Consider the following 14,328-nt stretch of genomic DNA (forward strand, 5'->3'; position numbering starts at 1 on the left):
GGGTGCACGTGGCACCCAGGGCTGGGGGGGCAGCTCTGCCAAGGCAGCACGTTCCCAATAGGAGCAAATSCCCGTGGTGCCACCGGTGCTGGGAGCTGGGAGGTCGGGTGTGCTGTTTGTCCTGTCAATATGGCCCTGTTTGTGCTGGGCTCAGCTGCAAGGTTGCCTTCAGCCAGGMTGAGGAGGCAGCTGGACTTTGTGCTGGCTTATGTAACTTCCAGAGAATTGTTCACCTCCTTTGGGGGCCGGTTATAAGGGAAAGGGAATGTAGGGAAAATGAGACTCGGGCTGGATGTGGGTGCAGAGGGGAAAATGGCTTTGGAATAGCCTTAAGATGGAGGAGGGGAGATTTGGATTAAACACTGGGAAGAAATCCTGGGAAGAGGCCCTGGAATGGATTTCCCAGAGAAGCYGTGGCTGCCCCATCCCTGSGAGTGTCCAAGGCCAGGSTGGACAAAGCTTGGAGCACCCTGGGATAGTGGAAAGTGTCCCTGCCCRTGGCAGGAKGGTTTGAACAAAATGATCYTTCAGATCCATCCCAACCCAAACCATTCCAGGATTCTGTGATAAATCTGAGTTGCCAGGGATGTCCTGGCTCAGGAGATGGGATAGCAGGRGCTGGGATGATGGAGCAGAGGGACAGCAGGGAAAGTTTGGCATGGAAAAGGTAATCCTGAACTTYTGGCTCAGTCTTGAAGTGATTCCCCTGGTAGAAGAAGACATAAGCTGCACGGGAAGAGCTGAGTCACTGGTACAAATCTGGTGTTTTTACAAGCAACCCCAGCAATGGAAAAACCACTTGGTCCAGGAGCAGAAATCCCAAAACAGCTCCCAGGGGGTTTCCCAGAGAGAGGAGCTGGGGAAGGGCAGCTGGAGGTGCCAACCCCAGCACACACAGAGCCTGTCCAACGCWTTTAACTCCATCAATGCTTCCAATTCCTGCTCCTGCTCCAGTTCTGGGGCTGCAGGCTGCCCCATGGCAGATGTGGCCCTGGGATTGGCTCAAGTGCCCTCAATTCTCCTGGCTCACTGTGCTAATTCTGCTCTGTTAATCACCTTAGAGTCCCCTGAAGGTGCTCACGTATGTGGGTCACGGCTCTGTGCCACCTCTGCCCTCTCTGCATCAGCCCCTGGGCAGAGGGGACATGTCCCTCACCTTTGGGGACCGTCCCCTGTGTCAGGCCCTCTGTGCCAGCTGGCACTGGGGAAAGGAGGGAAGCACTGATCAATAATGGGGGAATTGGGGCAGTGTCCCATAGTCCCACGGTGCTTTTGGGAGCGTCAAGTGCTGCAACCACCCCAAAATCTTGGTTTATGTTAATCCTTAAAGACTCCTCCACAGCTGGAACATTAACAGAGGGATCCTGAGTTCCAAATTTTGTTCACACTGGAATTATGTGCGTGTGGAGAAGGCCTCGTGGGCTRTGTTTGAGCAGTGCCTGACCCAGCTGGGTTCAGAAAACCCAAAAAAACACTTTGCTCTTTTCAGCAGGAATGTCACTRCTTTCTCCTCATCGTGCTGGTTTTAAAACCCTGGCTTTACACATTCAAAATACACAAAATACTTAAACCCTCTCCCTTACTGCAGCACATGGGACTCATCCCTGTCCCAACACCACCACATCCAGGAGAGCCTCTCTGAAACGTGGACTAATTCACTAATTCACTTGGACTAACAAATATTTAAATTGAGACCTTAAAAACTGCCTCTCTYTGTTTAGAGAGATGTTCCAGAAAGGAAATTGCTYCTTAATCTGTGCCCCACRGGGCAGAGCGGGCTCAACACCTCTTGGCTTTTTTATTTCTCTRTTTTATTTTCAGTCATGCCTACAAAAAAATGTTCCCGGGGAACAGTTTGGACTGGAAAGGATCTCTAAAAGCTCATCCATCTCCTGGCTTGCCCAGCAGTTCCTGCTGCCCCATTCAAGCCCAGACACTCTGTTGCTGCAGGGCTGCTGATTTCCTGCAGGGATGTGAAGGAGTCACGGCGCTGGAATCAGCTCAAAACCCAAATCTCCATGTTTTATCAGGCATCTCTGAGCAGCAACGCAACAAACCCCACAGAGAAAGTGTAATCTGACTCCTGTATTTTAAAAAAAAAAAAAAAAAGCCAACCCCTGCTTAATGAAGGCCAGGCTAATTGAGGGCAATTACATTAATCAGGCGAGAGAAGCAGCCAAACCCATGGCAAGGAGGATGGGTGCAATCACGGGTGATTACAGTGATTAATGCTCTCTCTGCCATCCCCAGAGCCAGCACCTGGCCCAGGAGCTGGGCACTTACCTAACTGTGCTCAGGAGGATGCTGCAGGCGAAGGTGGTGCTTCCAGGTGAGGATCCTTCTCCTCGCAGCTTCCCAATTCCTGCTGAGCCTCCCCTGACCTGAGCAGCCTGGCCTGGACCTTCAAACCACAGGATATTCGAGCAAACATCATCATTCACCCCTGCTCAGCTTTTATTTGCACCCACCAACCTTCTTGGGGGATAGATTTTATGTTGTTATTCGTATTTGTGTTATTTTATTTCGTGTTGTGCTGCAGGGGAATGATTCACCTCCTGGCTTGCTCTGGAATTCTGGGTTCTTCCCTTTACAACCCCTTTGGATTAATTCACTAAATATTTAAATTGAGACCTTCAAAACTGTCTCTCTCTGTTTAGAGAGATGTTCCAGAAAGGAAATTGCTCCTTAATCTGTGCCCTCCAAATGGATGATGAGTGTGTGGCTGGAACTCATCCCTGTCCCAACTCCACCATATCCAGGACAGCCTCTCTGAAACTTGGATTCATTTACAAAATATTTCAATTGAGACCTTAAAAACTGCTGGAATATTCACCCTACTGGACTGGAATATTCACCTTACAGCAGCTCCAACGATGCCCTGCTCTGCAGAATCTCCAGGACAGAGGGATGGTGTAGGACTCAGTATGGAAGTGTGATATCAGAGGAATTCAGACTCATTTTTCAATAAAACATATGATAAAAACATTAAAAAATTATAGAAACTGGAATAAAATTGAGTATTTTTCAGGGACTGAGCTTRCTGTTGATTTTTTTWAATTTTTTTTTTAAAGGAGTTTTTACTATTGCAAGAAGGGAGCTCACGAATGAGGCTTCCCCATCCCTGGGAGTGTTCCATCCCTGAGCCTGTTTCTCATTGTGTTGATGCCACACACAAATTATGTTTTGAAGCACTTTCCTGAGACCTCTGGAACTGCAAAGTAAACCATGATTTTTTTTTTTAAGAGCACTATTGCCCATGGACGGAGATATCAATTTGTAACAGTTCATTTTTGTGTAAGAACCCCCTGTGTTTGTGTCAGGGGAGCCTGTTTGTTCTGGGATTACATGAGAGCCCCAAAAATGGGGTCATTTTCTGCTTCTGGGTCCTGTGACAGCTCGTGGCACCCGTGAGTTTGCCGATGGAGCAATCCCTGCGGACTCTGGCACGCTGCAGTGTTGGTTTTTGGGGACAGATAAGGATAATCTGTGTCTCCTGACCTGGGACAGCCTGTGAGCTCCCTCTGTGTGCTCCTCCACCTGCTGAGAGAGTTTTCTGTGGGTTCATTTGGCAGGATCAGCTCTGTTGGAGCCTCTGGGCTGACCTCAGGTGAGTTTTGACCTCAAACCCAGTGCTGGTGTCAATCCCAAACCCCGCAAAGCATCAGATGGAGGTGTGGGTTGGAAAAGCTGAGCCGTGAATGGGCTCAAAATGGACTTTCCAGAAAATGGGAAAATGCTCCTACAAAGTTTTCTCAACAATTTGATCCTCAGCTGCCTCCCCAGACAATCTGGAGTCCGAGTTTAAGTGATAGGAAAATCTCCTTTCTTTTGGGGTTTGCTCTCAGGATGAGGGGAAGCAGCAGCATTGATCCTCAGATGGTGAATGCTGATAAAAAAAATCCATTTGTGCAATTAAAGCCAATGGTATCAAAGCAATTCCACTAATTTTACCCCACATGAGGTGGAAAAAGGACTTTCCACACTTGCTGGCAAAAAACACCTCCAGGAAAACCAAGGGAAGCCATAATCAGCCAGCCTGATCCCAAATCCCTTTTTAGTTTGCTTCCACRATGTTCTTGGCTTGGGATCTGATTGTGAGCTGCTAAAAACAGCAGTTACAAGGCTAAATCTGAAATCTGAGATAGAATCACCCTTTTTATGTAAATCCTTCCCTGACCCTTTAAAGTTCTGACTTTGAACACGGTCTTGATCTCAGAGCAAAACCTGGATGGTGACATTCCCACCCTAGAAATGTCCCAWCCTGCTGAGGTGGCATCTCCTGCCACCTGCCCGTGGGTTTGTGTGGCAGAAGGAGGGAACAGATCTGAGCATGAAAGACTCTGGATGTGACTGGAAAAAAAAAACACACAGAGCATTTTTACGGTCAACAAATAGTTATGATTTTATTGAGCAGTAGAATACACAAGAAAAAAAATGTTCTTTTTGAGTTACTGGAATATTTTTAATTTTTTTTTTTTTTTAAGAATGAAAACAACAAAAAAAAAACCAACCAGGAGCTGTCCTATAAGGAATGTGGGTTTGCTGTTTTAACATCGGGAATGTTAGGGCTTTGTTAGGAAGGCTTTCTCAGGAAAGCATCTACTAAGGAAAAGGATGTCTTTGCCCTAATGAAGACCTCAAATCCAGCCAGAGAGCTCAGCCCCTGCAGCAGGGAACGATGGTGCCTGGAGATGGGTCCTGACGAGCCTCCCAAGCCCTKTTTCAGCGAGCACTTGAGCTCTGGACTCCTCAAATCCTTGCTTGRAGGGAAAACTCCCAGGAAAGTTTTCCCTGATTCCCTCTGTGCCTCTCCTGGAGATGGGGATGGTCAGTGCCTCCTGCCAGAGCCCGGGATGGGGCTCAGGGTGAGATCCAGCTCACCCTGCGGTGCCTGTGGCTGTCACCAGTCCCTGCCACCCCCTCGGGGCTCCAGCACATTCTCCAGGCAGATTCCAGCCGTGCTGGGAGAACGTGGGACACCCCATTCCCAATTTCTTCTCCTTCTCCTTYGCCCCCTCAGTATTTTTGCTCCCACTCTCATGCATCCCTCCCCAAGCCCTGACCTTCCCAAACTTCTCCCTTCTCTCCTTCTCCTTCCAAAACCCAAAAACCTCAGATGCCCTGAGGCTTCTCCTTGCTGCAGTTTGTGCTTTTCTCTGCCTTCCTCGGCCGTCCTGGTCCTCCAGCTCCTACTCCAGCCCCTCCACGGTGAGTGAGGAGAACAAATCCAGTCCTTCCCTGGCTGGTGCTTGGTTCCCTGCCCTAAACCAGCTCTGTCTGCAGCTCCCCGTTGCCCYGTGGTGTAGCTGGGTTCAATAAACCCTGKCAGGCTCCCAGCACYTCTCACTRGTTTGGGTTTGGTTTTTGTTTTTTGGTTTTTTTCCCATGTTTGTGTCTCATWACAGTGCAAATGAATGACCTTTACCAAGAGAGAAAGCGGACGAGATTTCACCTCGTTATTTTCAGAGAAATGGGTTAGTTAAGAGTCCTCAGAAAGCTGGGCAAAGCTGTGCTGAWAATTCTGTGTTCCAGTCATTTTGGTGGCAGATTTTTGACCTGCTCCTGTCTCACTCGTTGGAGACAAAGCCGAGGAAGCTCAGGGGAAGTTTGTATCCASCAATGTTTGCAGTTTCACTGAAACTTCTGCAATATCTCCAGAGGAATCTGATTTTACTCTGAGAACAATGGGAACAGAGCAGATTGATGCAGACTTCCAGGGCTCTTTGTCAGGGATCTGTTTGACCTGCTCCAGTTCGAGGGTGGAGAGCTTACAGGAATCCTGGAATGGCTTGGGTTGGAAGGGGCAACAAAGATCATCCAATTCCACCCTCCTGACATGGGCAGGGACAGCTTCCCTAGACCAGGCTGCTCCAAACCTCATCCAGCCTGTCCTGGAACCCTCCCAAGGATGGGCTGTCAGCAAGGAATCAAGGCACATAGAAACAGCTCTAATTCCAAGATAGAAAACTGGGATTGTTTTTTTTTTTTTGAGGGAGGGGGGGAAAAACTGAATGAGCCAGAGAGGCTTTGCCTGAAAAAATAGTAAGGTTTCTTGGGGAAAAAACAATTTGCCGGAGAGGAGAGGAGAGGAGAGGAGAGGAGAGGAGAGGAGAGGAGAGGAGAGGAGAGGAGAGGAGAGGGAGAGGAGAGGGAGAGGAGAGAGGAAAATATTTGCTCTAGAAATAGGACAAAAAACCAAGGGTTGCCAGAAGAATAAGCTGGACATTTGAAAGCTCCCACTGACCACAGTGCTCGTGGTCATCCTTGCTGGAGCACAGTGAGCTGCGTTCCAGGAAGGGATGCACAAATTAAGGCGGTCCTAATGAGATTAGCCYAATTCCAGGCCAGCTCCTTACTGCCTGCCTGGGAAACCACAGCACCCAGAAGGATGTCACTGATGCATCTGTTCACCCTAAATTGGAAATTTGTAGCTGCTCACCCTAAACGTTCCTGGTGGTACTTGGGTGGGCAAGACCCCCAGCACAAGCCCTTCACAAACCCTAAGTATCACTGCCTTGCTGAAGCTGCAAGATGCTGAATTCCCCATCTGTAAGCAAAGATAAAATCTCATTTTATTCTCCAAAGAAGGCGGGGAGGGAACACTTTTTTTTGTTGTTGTTTTGTTTTGTTTTTTTGGGGTTTTTTTTTACGATGCTGGCCACAGTCCCGGAGTCGTTCTCTGTCCATGAAGCACCTTGCTGGCTCTGTGGGATGCTGTCAGGATGCAGGGATTTGATAGAGGAGATCCAGTTGCAGAGCTGAGGGATGTAATGAGGCGTGCAAAGCAAGCAGAGTCTCCCTCCTGGCATTTCCAGGGAGCCCCGAGGCGGATGCTGGAGCTGCTTCAGGAACCACAGCCCTTTGTCCTAAACCAAACATCTCTTCTGCTGTGCTGCAGCTGAACCCAAACCYCTGGATTTATTTGGGGTCAGGCGTCCAGAAGCACCTGGAAGCTGTTCAACCACATCTGTTGAGGAGCCATTAGTGGGTTTTGGTAATTTTGTAATTATGGGCAGAAAGTTGAGCTTTAAACAAGTTGTGAGAGCATTCTCCAGAGGTTTCACAGCAGCAACAGAGTCCTGAGTCCAGCTGGGACCCAGGCAGCTCTTCCTTTTGCAGGGAGAACTCCTCTTCTCTTGGGATTGTCCCCGAGGGTGCCAGGAAGGGGCTCGGTGCCTGCCAGGCTGCTGCAGACAGGCAGAACCCCGGTTTTCTGCAGGGAAAATTCTCTGGGGAAAATTCCCCCGGAGCACCGAGGAGCAATTAGCACGTTGTGCTCGCCTGATTGTTTTGGTCTTTTGTGTGGTTTACTGACAACTGGCTGTGCTCGTTAAAGAGAGAACAGACCCTCTGGTTTTGCTGTTGAAGCCCAGAAATCCTGTAGAGACCCTTGGGAATAGGGCCTGACCCTACAGAGGAGGCTGTGTTAACCCTGCTGTGGTTAGGGGTTAGTTGGGACTGAGGGGATGCTGGGGTGAGAGGAGGGAAGGAGAGGGYGGGAAGCACAACCCAGGGATTGCAATTCCTCTTTCCCACAAACACGGGAAGCTGGCTGGGATTGTCCTGGGATTGTCCTGAGACCTCAAAACCCCCAGGCGTGAATCGGGGCTGGTGTGGTTTGGGCACAACGAGAATCTTGTGAAGGGAAGGTCMAGGTGAGACGCTAATGCCCCTTTTTTAAAACATCCCTCATCATCCTCTCCCAACTTTCCKTGCTGGCCTCGCCGTCCACCCTTTGGAGCACGTTTGGAATCTGCCTGGCTGCAGCAGGAGCGGCTGACAGGACAGGGAGCTGCCCTCCCCCCAGACTGAGACTGAGATCTGAGATAAAAGACACAAGTGTGATCCCCCCCACGCCCCCCCATCCCTCCCGGTCACTCACACCTCCCCAGACAGACTCAGCATCACTTATGGAGATAAGCATCCAGCCACAGATCTCCAGATTTCTTTAGGGACCTGCGGGAGGAAAAGGAGGAGAAGTTGGTTTGGGACTCTTGCCTCTGTTGTGTTTTTCCTGAATTGAAGCCTTTGTGACTGAATTTTAATATCAATCTTAGGCTCAGGCTGACAGAACCCACCCTTTGTGGGTGTGAGCCATTCCCCCTTGTCCTGCCCGCTCCAGACCCTTGTCCAAAGTCCCTCTCCAGCTCATTTGGAGCTCTTTGAGGCACTGGAAGGGGCTGTAAGTTCCTCCAGGCTCCATCCCACTGTGCCTTGGTGCTGTCCCAACAGGATTTGAGGACACAAGCGGGTTTGGACCCAGTTTCCAGCTCTCCTGCCCGTTGTGGGCACCCARGCTGCAGGGCTGTCTCACCTTCCCTGCCATGAATTATTCCCCTCAGAGTAACTGAGCCAGCTGGCAGGGACTCTGCTGGACTGCTCCCCAGCTCTGCCCGCAGGGAATTGCTCCTGGAGGGCTCTCAGGGGATGTAGAATGGGCTGTAACCTGAGCTGTTCCCTTTGATTCATCTCCCAGGAGATCTGCTGGCAGCTCCTAACAGCRGCAGAATGAGGTGGTCTAAAAATCAGCATCATTCAGGTTGGAAAAGCACCCTGAGATGGACCCCAGCACCACTGAGCCACCGCTGCCCACGTCCCCAAGTGCCACCAACAGCTCTGTACCCATCTAAAGGTTTAAGTGTTTGGGGCTTTGACAGCAACACCCCACTGATGTGACATTTCTGAATTGTCTCTGTGCTGGAAAACACCCTGGAGAAAAAGGAGCTGCAGGTGGGGTCAGCAGGGCCTTACCCAACGATGTCCACGAACGCCTTCCCCAGGGGCTTCTCCTCRTACTGCACCCCGTGCTTGGCACACAACGACTTCACCAGAGGCTTCACCTTCCAGAAGTTGTGCCGTGGCATTGTTGGGAACAGGCTGGACAGGAGAGAGGGAAGATGGAGCTGAGAAAGCTTGAGAGATGAGCAAGGGATGGGCGTCTCTGTTTGCATCCTCAGGGCTCAGTGTGGTGCCTCCTCCTCCTCCAGCTGCACACACAGAGCAACGAGAGGCACAGGCACAATTTTACACTCCTCTGGCACTGACATCTCTGTGTTTTACACTCCTCTGGCACTGACATCTCTGTGTTTTACACTCCGCTGGCACAGACACATCTGTGTTTTACACTCCTCTGGCACAGACTCATCCATGTTTTACACTCCTCTGCCACAGACACATCCATGTTTTACACTCCTCTGCCACAGACACATCCATGTTTTACACTCCTCTGGCACAGACAGAGTTTTACACTCCTCTGGCACAGACACATCCATGTTTTACACTGCTCTGGCTCAAGGAGGGGGTGAAAACTGATTTTCCTGCCGTCCCTCAAAGCAAAGCTGTGCTCAGGTGACATTCAGGGATGGATGCTGCGAGTGCACTGGGGTGAGGGAGCAGCCTCAAGCAATTATTCCTCTGGGAATAATTGTTTCTTGCTGAAATAAATTCCCAGAGACCTGCTTTTCCACCTCTAGAAGGTAAAGAAGGATCCTGGGGGACCTTGCCCTGTGCTGTTCCATGGAGATTTCCTAAGCTGGCTCCCAAACCAGGCAGCCTCACCCTAAAAGCCGTTCCTTTTACATTTGCTGTTGCCACTAGCAACAGACTGTCCATATGGCCCTGGTTTCCATATTTTTTCTGGAATCCAGTACCCAGCAGCCCACACAGTCCCACACTCTAAAACACCGGAGTGCTTTGGGGGAGGGAACTTTTCCAAAGTGGATGATCAGGATCTGAGTCCACGGCCTTTGTAACCTGTGCATAATGATGACTCCTAATTAAACTCTAAATTAAGGGTGTGAGAGAGAAAAATATCATGGCTGAAGCAGAAGCAGACAGTCATGGAATGGTTGGGGTGGGAAGGGATTTTAAATCCCATCCMGTYCCAGGGMRGGGACATCTCCCACTGTCCCAGGGTGCTCCAAACCCCATCCAACCTGGCCTYRGGCACTTCCAGGGATGAGRACATCCACAAYTTCCAGCCCTGTGTAGTCTGGGACTCCCTTTCCTTGTCACCTCGTGGTTGTCCCCCCAGGGCTGTGACAAGCCAGGGGWCACCACTTGCCCTGTGGGCTCCGTACTCACTGGTGCTCGATYTGGAAGTTGAGGTGCCCGGTGAACCAGTCGTTGAAAAAGGACTGCTCGATGTTGCAGGTCGCTGCCATCTGCMAGGGAAGGAGCGAGATGTCAGCATTAGGGATGGCTCATCCCAAAATCAGGGTGGAATCCCCCWTCCCTGGGTGCTGGGTGCAGCAAGGGGAGCTTTAATCCTCCCTCAGGTAATCAAACTGTCGCTGGCGCTGAAGAGATGTGGCAGCCCAAGCCCAGATCCCTAAATCTCAGCCTCTTCCTTTGGAAATCACAGGGCTGACAGCTGTACCAAGGTGGAAAACAAGAGGAAAAAGCACAGAACAAAGCTTCCCCATCCTCGTGTAGTTACTGCCCAGTTTGCCTTAAGTGYGATATTCTGACAATATTCCTTAGCTATTCTTGCCATTAATGACCATAAAATCAGGTATTTTTTCCTTGAAATCCTTAAAATTCAACCAAATTTTTGATTGGGTTCTTCCCTAAGACATTTCACTTGGATTTGCAGGAGATAGATAGAATTTTCAATACATCAAGGATCTGGTTCTAGAATAAAGAGGAAAGGGAGCACACTCAGTCACTCATCTTCCAAAACAAAAGGACAAAGGCTCCAAAATRAAGAGCCACCACTTTTYCCTCAGCTGTTTCACTGCTGGGATCTACAGGCCTGGCCAAAACACCCAKGAATATATTTTGGATTTGCAGTCACAGCCACCTTCAGCCACCCCCTCTCTCAACTTGCCTCCAGGAGCGAGTAAGGTTTTGATTGTCAAATGAATTGCAGAACTTTGAAATTCCATGTCTTTCCTCAGCATTGCTGGCTCTGGGAAGAACATCTTTATGACAGAAATCATGGACACCCTATCCTAGTACCCAGGGGTGGTGGAACCCATCCATTCTTTGAGTAARTCTCATTTTGGGGTGAAATCAGGGCTGTTTTTCCCCCCTCCCAGTTACCTGGGAGCTCAGCCAGTCTCTGTGCTTCTCAGAATCAATTTCCATTGGAATGTGATTCATCTGGGTGACCCACACAAACCAGTGACTCTCCAGAAACCTGCAAAACCAGGAAAAACCATGACAATTCCTGCCGGAGATGGGGACATCAGGTAACCAGAGTGGGGTTTACAGGGAGCAGCAGAGACTTGGATGGATGTTGATAAGGAATTGTGTGGAATCATCCTTGTTCCAGGCTTCTTTTCTGCAGAAGCAGATGAWCTGATTTCGCAATTTTGGGTTTGGTTGGGTTTTTCTCCTTGTACTTTGAGCTTCGTCCAAAATTTTGGGAATAATGGGCCAATTGTGATAAGTTTTYCAGCTTGATTTCAGACATAGAGTTACTTCCAGAGTGAGCTGGGAGGAGGGTGGGATGAGGCACTCTGGGAGGGTCCAGCCATGACCAAAGTGTGTGAGAAAAGGGAATGAGGACAGGGAGCAGAATCCTGGCTGGACCACGGTGGGACAGGGGGAGATGCAGGAGGAGGAGCTGGCATTGGGAGATGCCGGCAGGGAAATGATGCAGTGGGAGCCACCAGGGCTGAGGCCGGGCTCAAACAGCACCARAGGGATGGGAGAGCAGCAGGGATGGCCCTGATCCCATACCTGACAAAGGTGAGCAGGCACAGGGAGCCCAGCACGCCATAGAACGGGATGTAGGTGATGAAGTAGCGCAGGTAGTAGCTGATGGCCCAGGCCAGGTCCTGGGGGTGGACAGAGAACACCAAGGGTCACTTTGCCCACACTTTGTGTCCTCACCAGGGACAATGGGAGCTCTGGGTCATTCCCTGCTGCCCGTGAGGAGGGAGGGGATGCTTCACTCACCGCCCAGAACCTGCGCCTGATCATGGTCGAGATGATTTGGATTTGGAAATACACGGGGATGAGCAGAGGCGGGAAGACTGCAAGGCAAAGGGAAATGGTTTGGCCATCAGAGGGGTGGGACACGAGGGGGCTGCTTCCATGGAACCGGGGATTTGTCCATGAAGCCTCTCACGTGGAGCTTGATCCCAATCTCAGCTGTTCCCTTTGCTCTATAGAGGAATGCTCCGGGTGCTTGGATATCCCTGAGCGGATTTTGGGTGGGATGAGCTGGGATTTGAGGAGTTGCTCTGCTCACACGGTGAGGGCTGGAAAGGACAAGTGGCACTGCAGGGAAAGGGAAGGGAGGAGGGTGGATACTCACTGAGGAAGAAGTACTCGTGCTGGTGGTTGTAAGGCAGGTACTTCAGCTTCTTCTTGCCGTACTGCAGGGCACAAGGAGACAGCTCAGCCCGGGGTTGGGACACTCCCAGGTAAAAGCAGATTCTCTGCAATAGTTCTTGATTTATGGACCGGGGAGTTTTGACTGAAATCCCACCAGCAGATGAGAAGTGGTTGGGTGTGATTAAATGTCCTGACTTTGGCACTGTGTTAGGTGTAAATTCATTTTTTTTAAGATCATTTCTACTTCCTTGATGGAATTTTGATGCACTTCACCTTCTGCCATCCCTGTGTCTGTGCTAAAAGCTGCCAGCACCTCCATCTTTACTAATATGAATGTGACAGGCACAAAATCTGATTTTTTTGGAAGAGAAGGATTGTAGCACCAATAAATCAGGAACATCATTCTCTCTGGGCTGAGCTCTGAAAGGTTTTATGCTTGGCATCATCTGGAACAGGATTATATACCAGTGTGAAAATATTGGGATAGACCATGCTGGCCTAACATCCCAGGTATTTTGAGGAGAAAATCCAGTGCTCCTTGCTACCACAGATGTTTAGGTTTTCCTTTCACGCAGTAGAACCATGGTCTGCTTTCTCAATAATCTAAAATCTGGCTGAGAAGCCATTTTTAATGTGGTGTTTCCCTGTGTTGTCTTTGTTGCTTGTCCACTTTCTTGGGGTTTTGTTTATAAAACTAGAAACCCTTGTTCCATTGAGACAAGCACCACGATTTAAGTGCTTTGGGTAGATTTTTATAAAGCAGGCAGTAAAYATTTTGGCTCTGGAGGGGCAGATTGAGTTAAAATTAAAATCACTTGATGCTGGAAGWTATTTGCTATGGAAATGGAAGGCCAGTTCTGAAACGCTGCTGCTGGAATACTGAGGAACACCACAACTCCCCCTCATGCTGACATTCCAAGCAGGATGAAGTGGCCTTTCGTGGCTTCCTGCTTTCCCTCCAACCCCATCTGCGTTATTTCTCCCGAGTTACCCCAGAACACTTTCCTGCGGTCAGCACAGGAAATGGATTGGGAATTAACAGCCAACGCTGCTCCTCAGCCCAAGGGCTGGCTCCAAACTCCTGTCCAACAGCACAGCCAGACGAAATCCCGGGATTAAGCGTTTCCTCTCTAGCATTCCTGGAAGTCCTGCCTGCGTAAGTCATGTCTAACAATGGGAGCCAACTCCTGRATTTGCGCAACCATCTCTCTCTCGGACGGCAGCTTCCCACATTTTTTCCCCCATTTTCCCGTACCTCGACGGGCTGCGTGTCTCCCAGGACAAAAATGTGCAGCATGTTCACATCRGGGTCCTTCTTGAAGATGTTGGGCTTGGCGTGGTGCTGGAAGTGGCGGTGGTTCCACCAGTTGGCAGAGGCACCCTGGGTGAGGAAAACAYRGAKTTTTCAGCCCTGGGGAGCTGCTCCRGAGCTGGGATTACCCGRTGGATTGTGAGTATCAAAGCAGTGCGAGCGGGATTGCGGCCAGAGTGGGGTTTGCTTTRGAAGGAGCAGCGAGCAGGGAGTGGTGGAGTTGGTTGCTATGAGGCTGCTGGTTCCAGAGGGATCCCCAAGGATCATCCGAATGCAGAGAACACGGAATAAACACAWTCAGAGCGGGTTATGGTCACTGTGTCTTTCCATGGAAAACCCTGGAGTGGTTTGGGTCAGAAGGACCTTGAAGCTCATCCAGTTCCAACTCCCTGCCACGGGACCCCTCCCACTATCCCAGGAGGCTCCATGGACAATGGTCAGCAACTTTTTTTGTGCCTCTGCTYGCTTTGGGGAGGTTGAGAGCTGCCCTTTCCTACTCAGCCACAGCCAAAGTGACGCATTCCCAGGATTGCCCGGCTCTGTAATTCCCTTTACCTTCAGGTGCCCGATGACAAACTTGTGGACGATGTGGTTCCAGGAGGAYTTCTTGAAGACAGAGAGGTGTCCAAAATCATGCTGCAGCCACCCTGCCTGGGCCTGGGATGAGGGGAAATCAAATGGTTAGCAAGCTGTTTGGAATCAGAGCTAAGCAGGAGGAAATGGAGATGGAA

The 14,328-nt window shown here is 50.1% G+C and overlaps 1 protein-coding gene across 1 annotated transcript in view; it reads right to left on the reverse strand.

Moving 5' to 3' along the window:
- Window positions 1–8,747: 8,747 nt before the first annotated feature.
- LOC130580081 (acyl-CoA 6-desaturase-like) overlaps window positions 8,748–14,328 on the reverse strand; it is a 7,490-nt gene continuing 1,909 nt past the window's right edge. Inside the window, exons 3-10 of the mRNA XM_057377351.1 lie at window positions 14,153–14,254; window positions 13,541–13,666; window positions 12,266–12,326; window positions 11,905–11,981; window positions 11,686–11,783; window positions 11,044–11,140; window positions 10,084–10,163; window positions 8,748–8,877 (exon numbers count right to left, since the gene is read on the reverse strand). Of these exons, the coding sequence (XP_057233334.1) occupies window positions 8,748–8,877; window positions 10,084–10,163; window positions 11,044–11,140; window positions 11,686–11,783; window positions 11,905–11,981; window positions 12,266–12,326; window positions 13,541–13,666; window positions 14,153–14,254 (771 nt within the window). The remainder of the gene's footprint in view (window positions 8,878–10,083; window positions 10,164–11,043; window positions 11,141–11,685; window positions 11,784–11,904; window positions 11,982–12,265; window positions 12,327–13,540; window positions 13,667–14,152; window positions 14,255–14,328) is intronic.

Source organism: Malurus melanocephalus, unplaced genomic scaffold (genome assembly GCF_030028575.1).
Source record: "Malurus melanocephalus ecotype Western Australia unplaced genomic scaffold, MMel_1.1 scaffold_310, whole genome shotgun sequence".
Taxonomy (NCBI): domain Eukaryota; kingdom Metazoa; phylum Chordata; class Aves; order Passeriformes; family Maluridae; genus Malurus; species Malurus melanocephalus.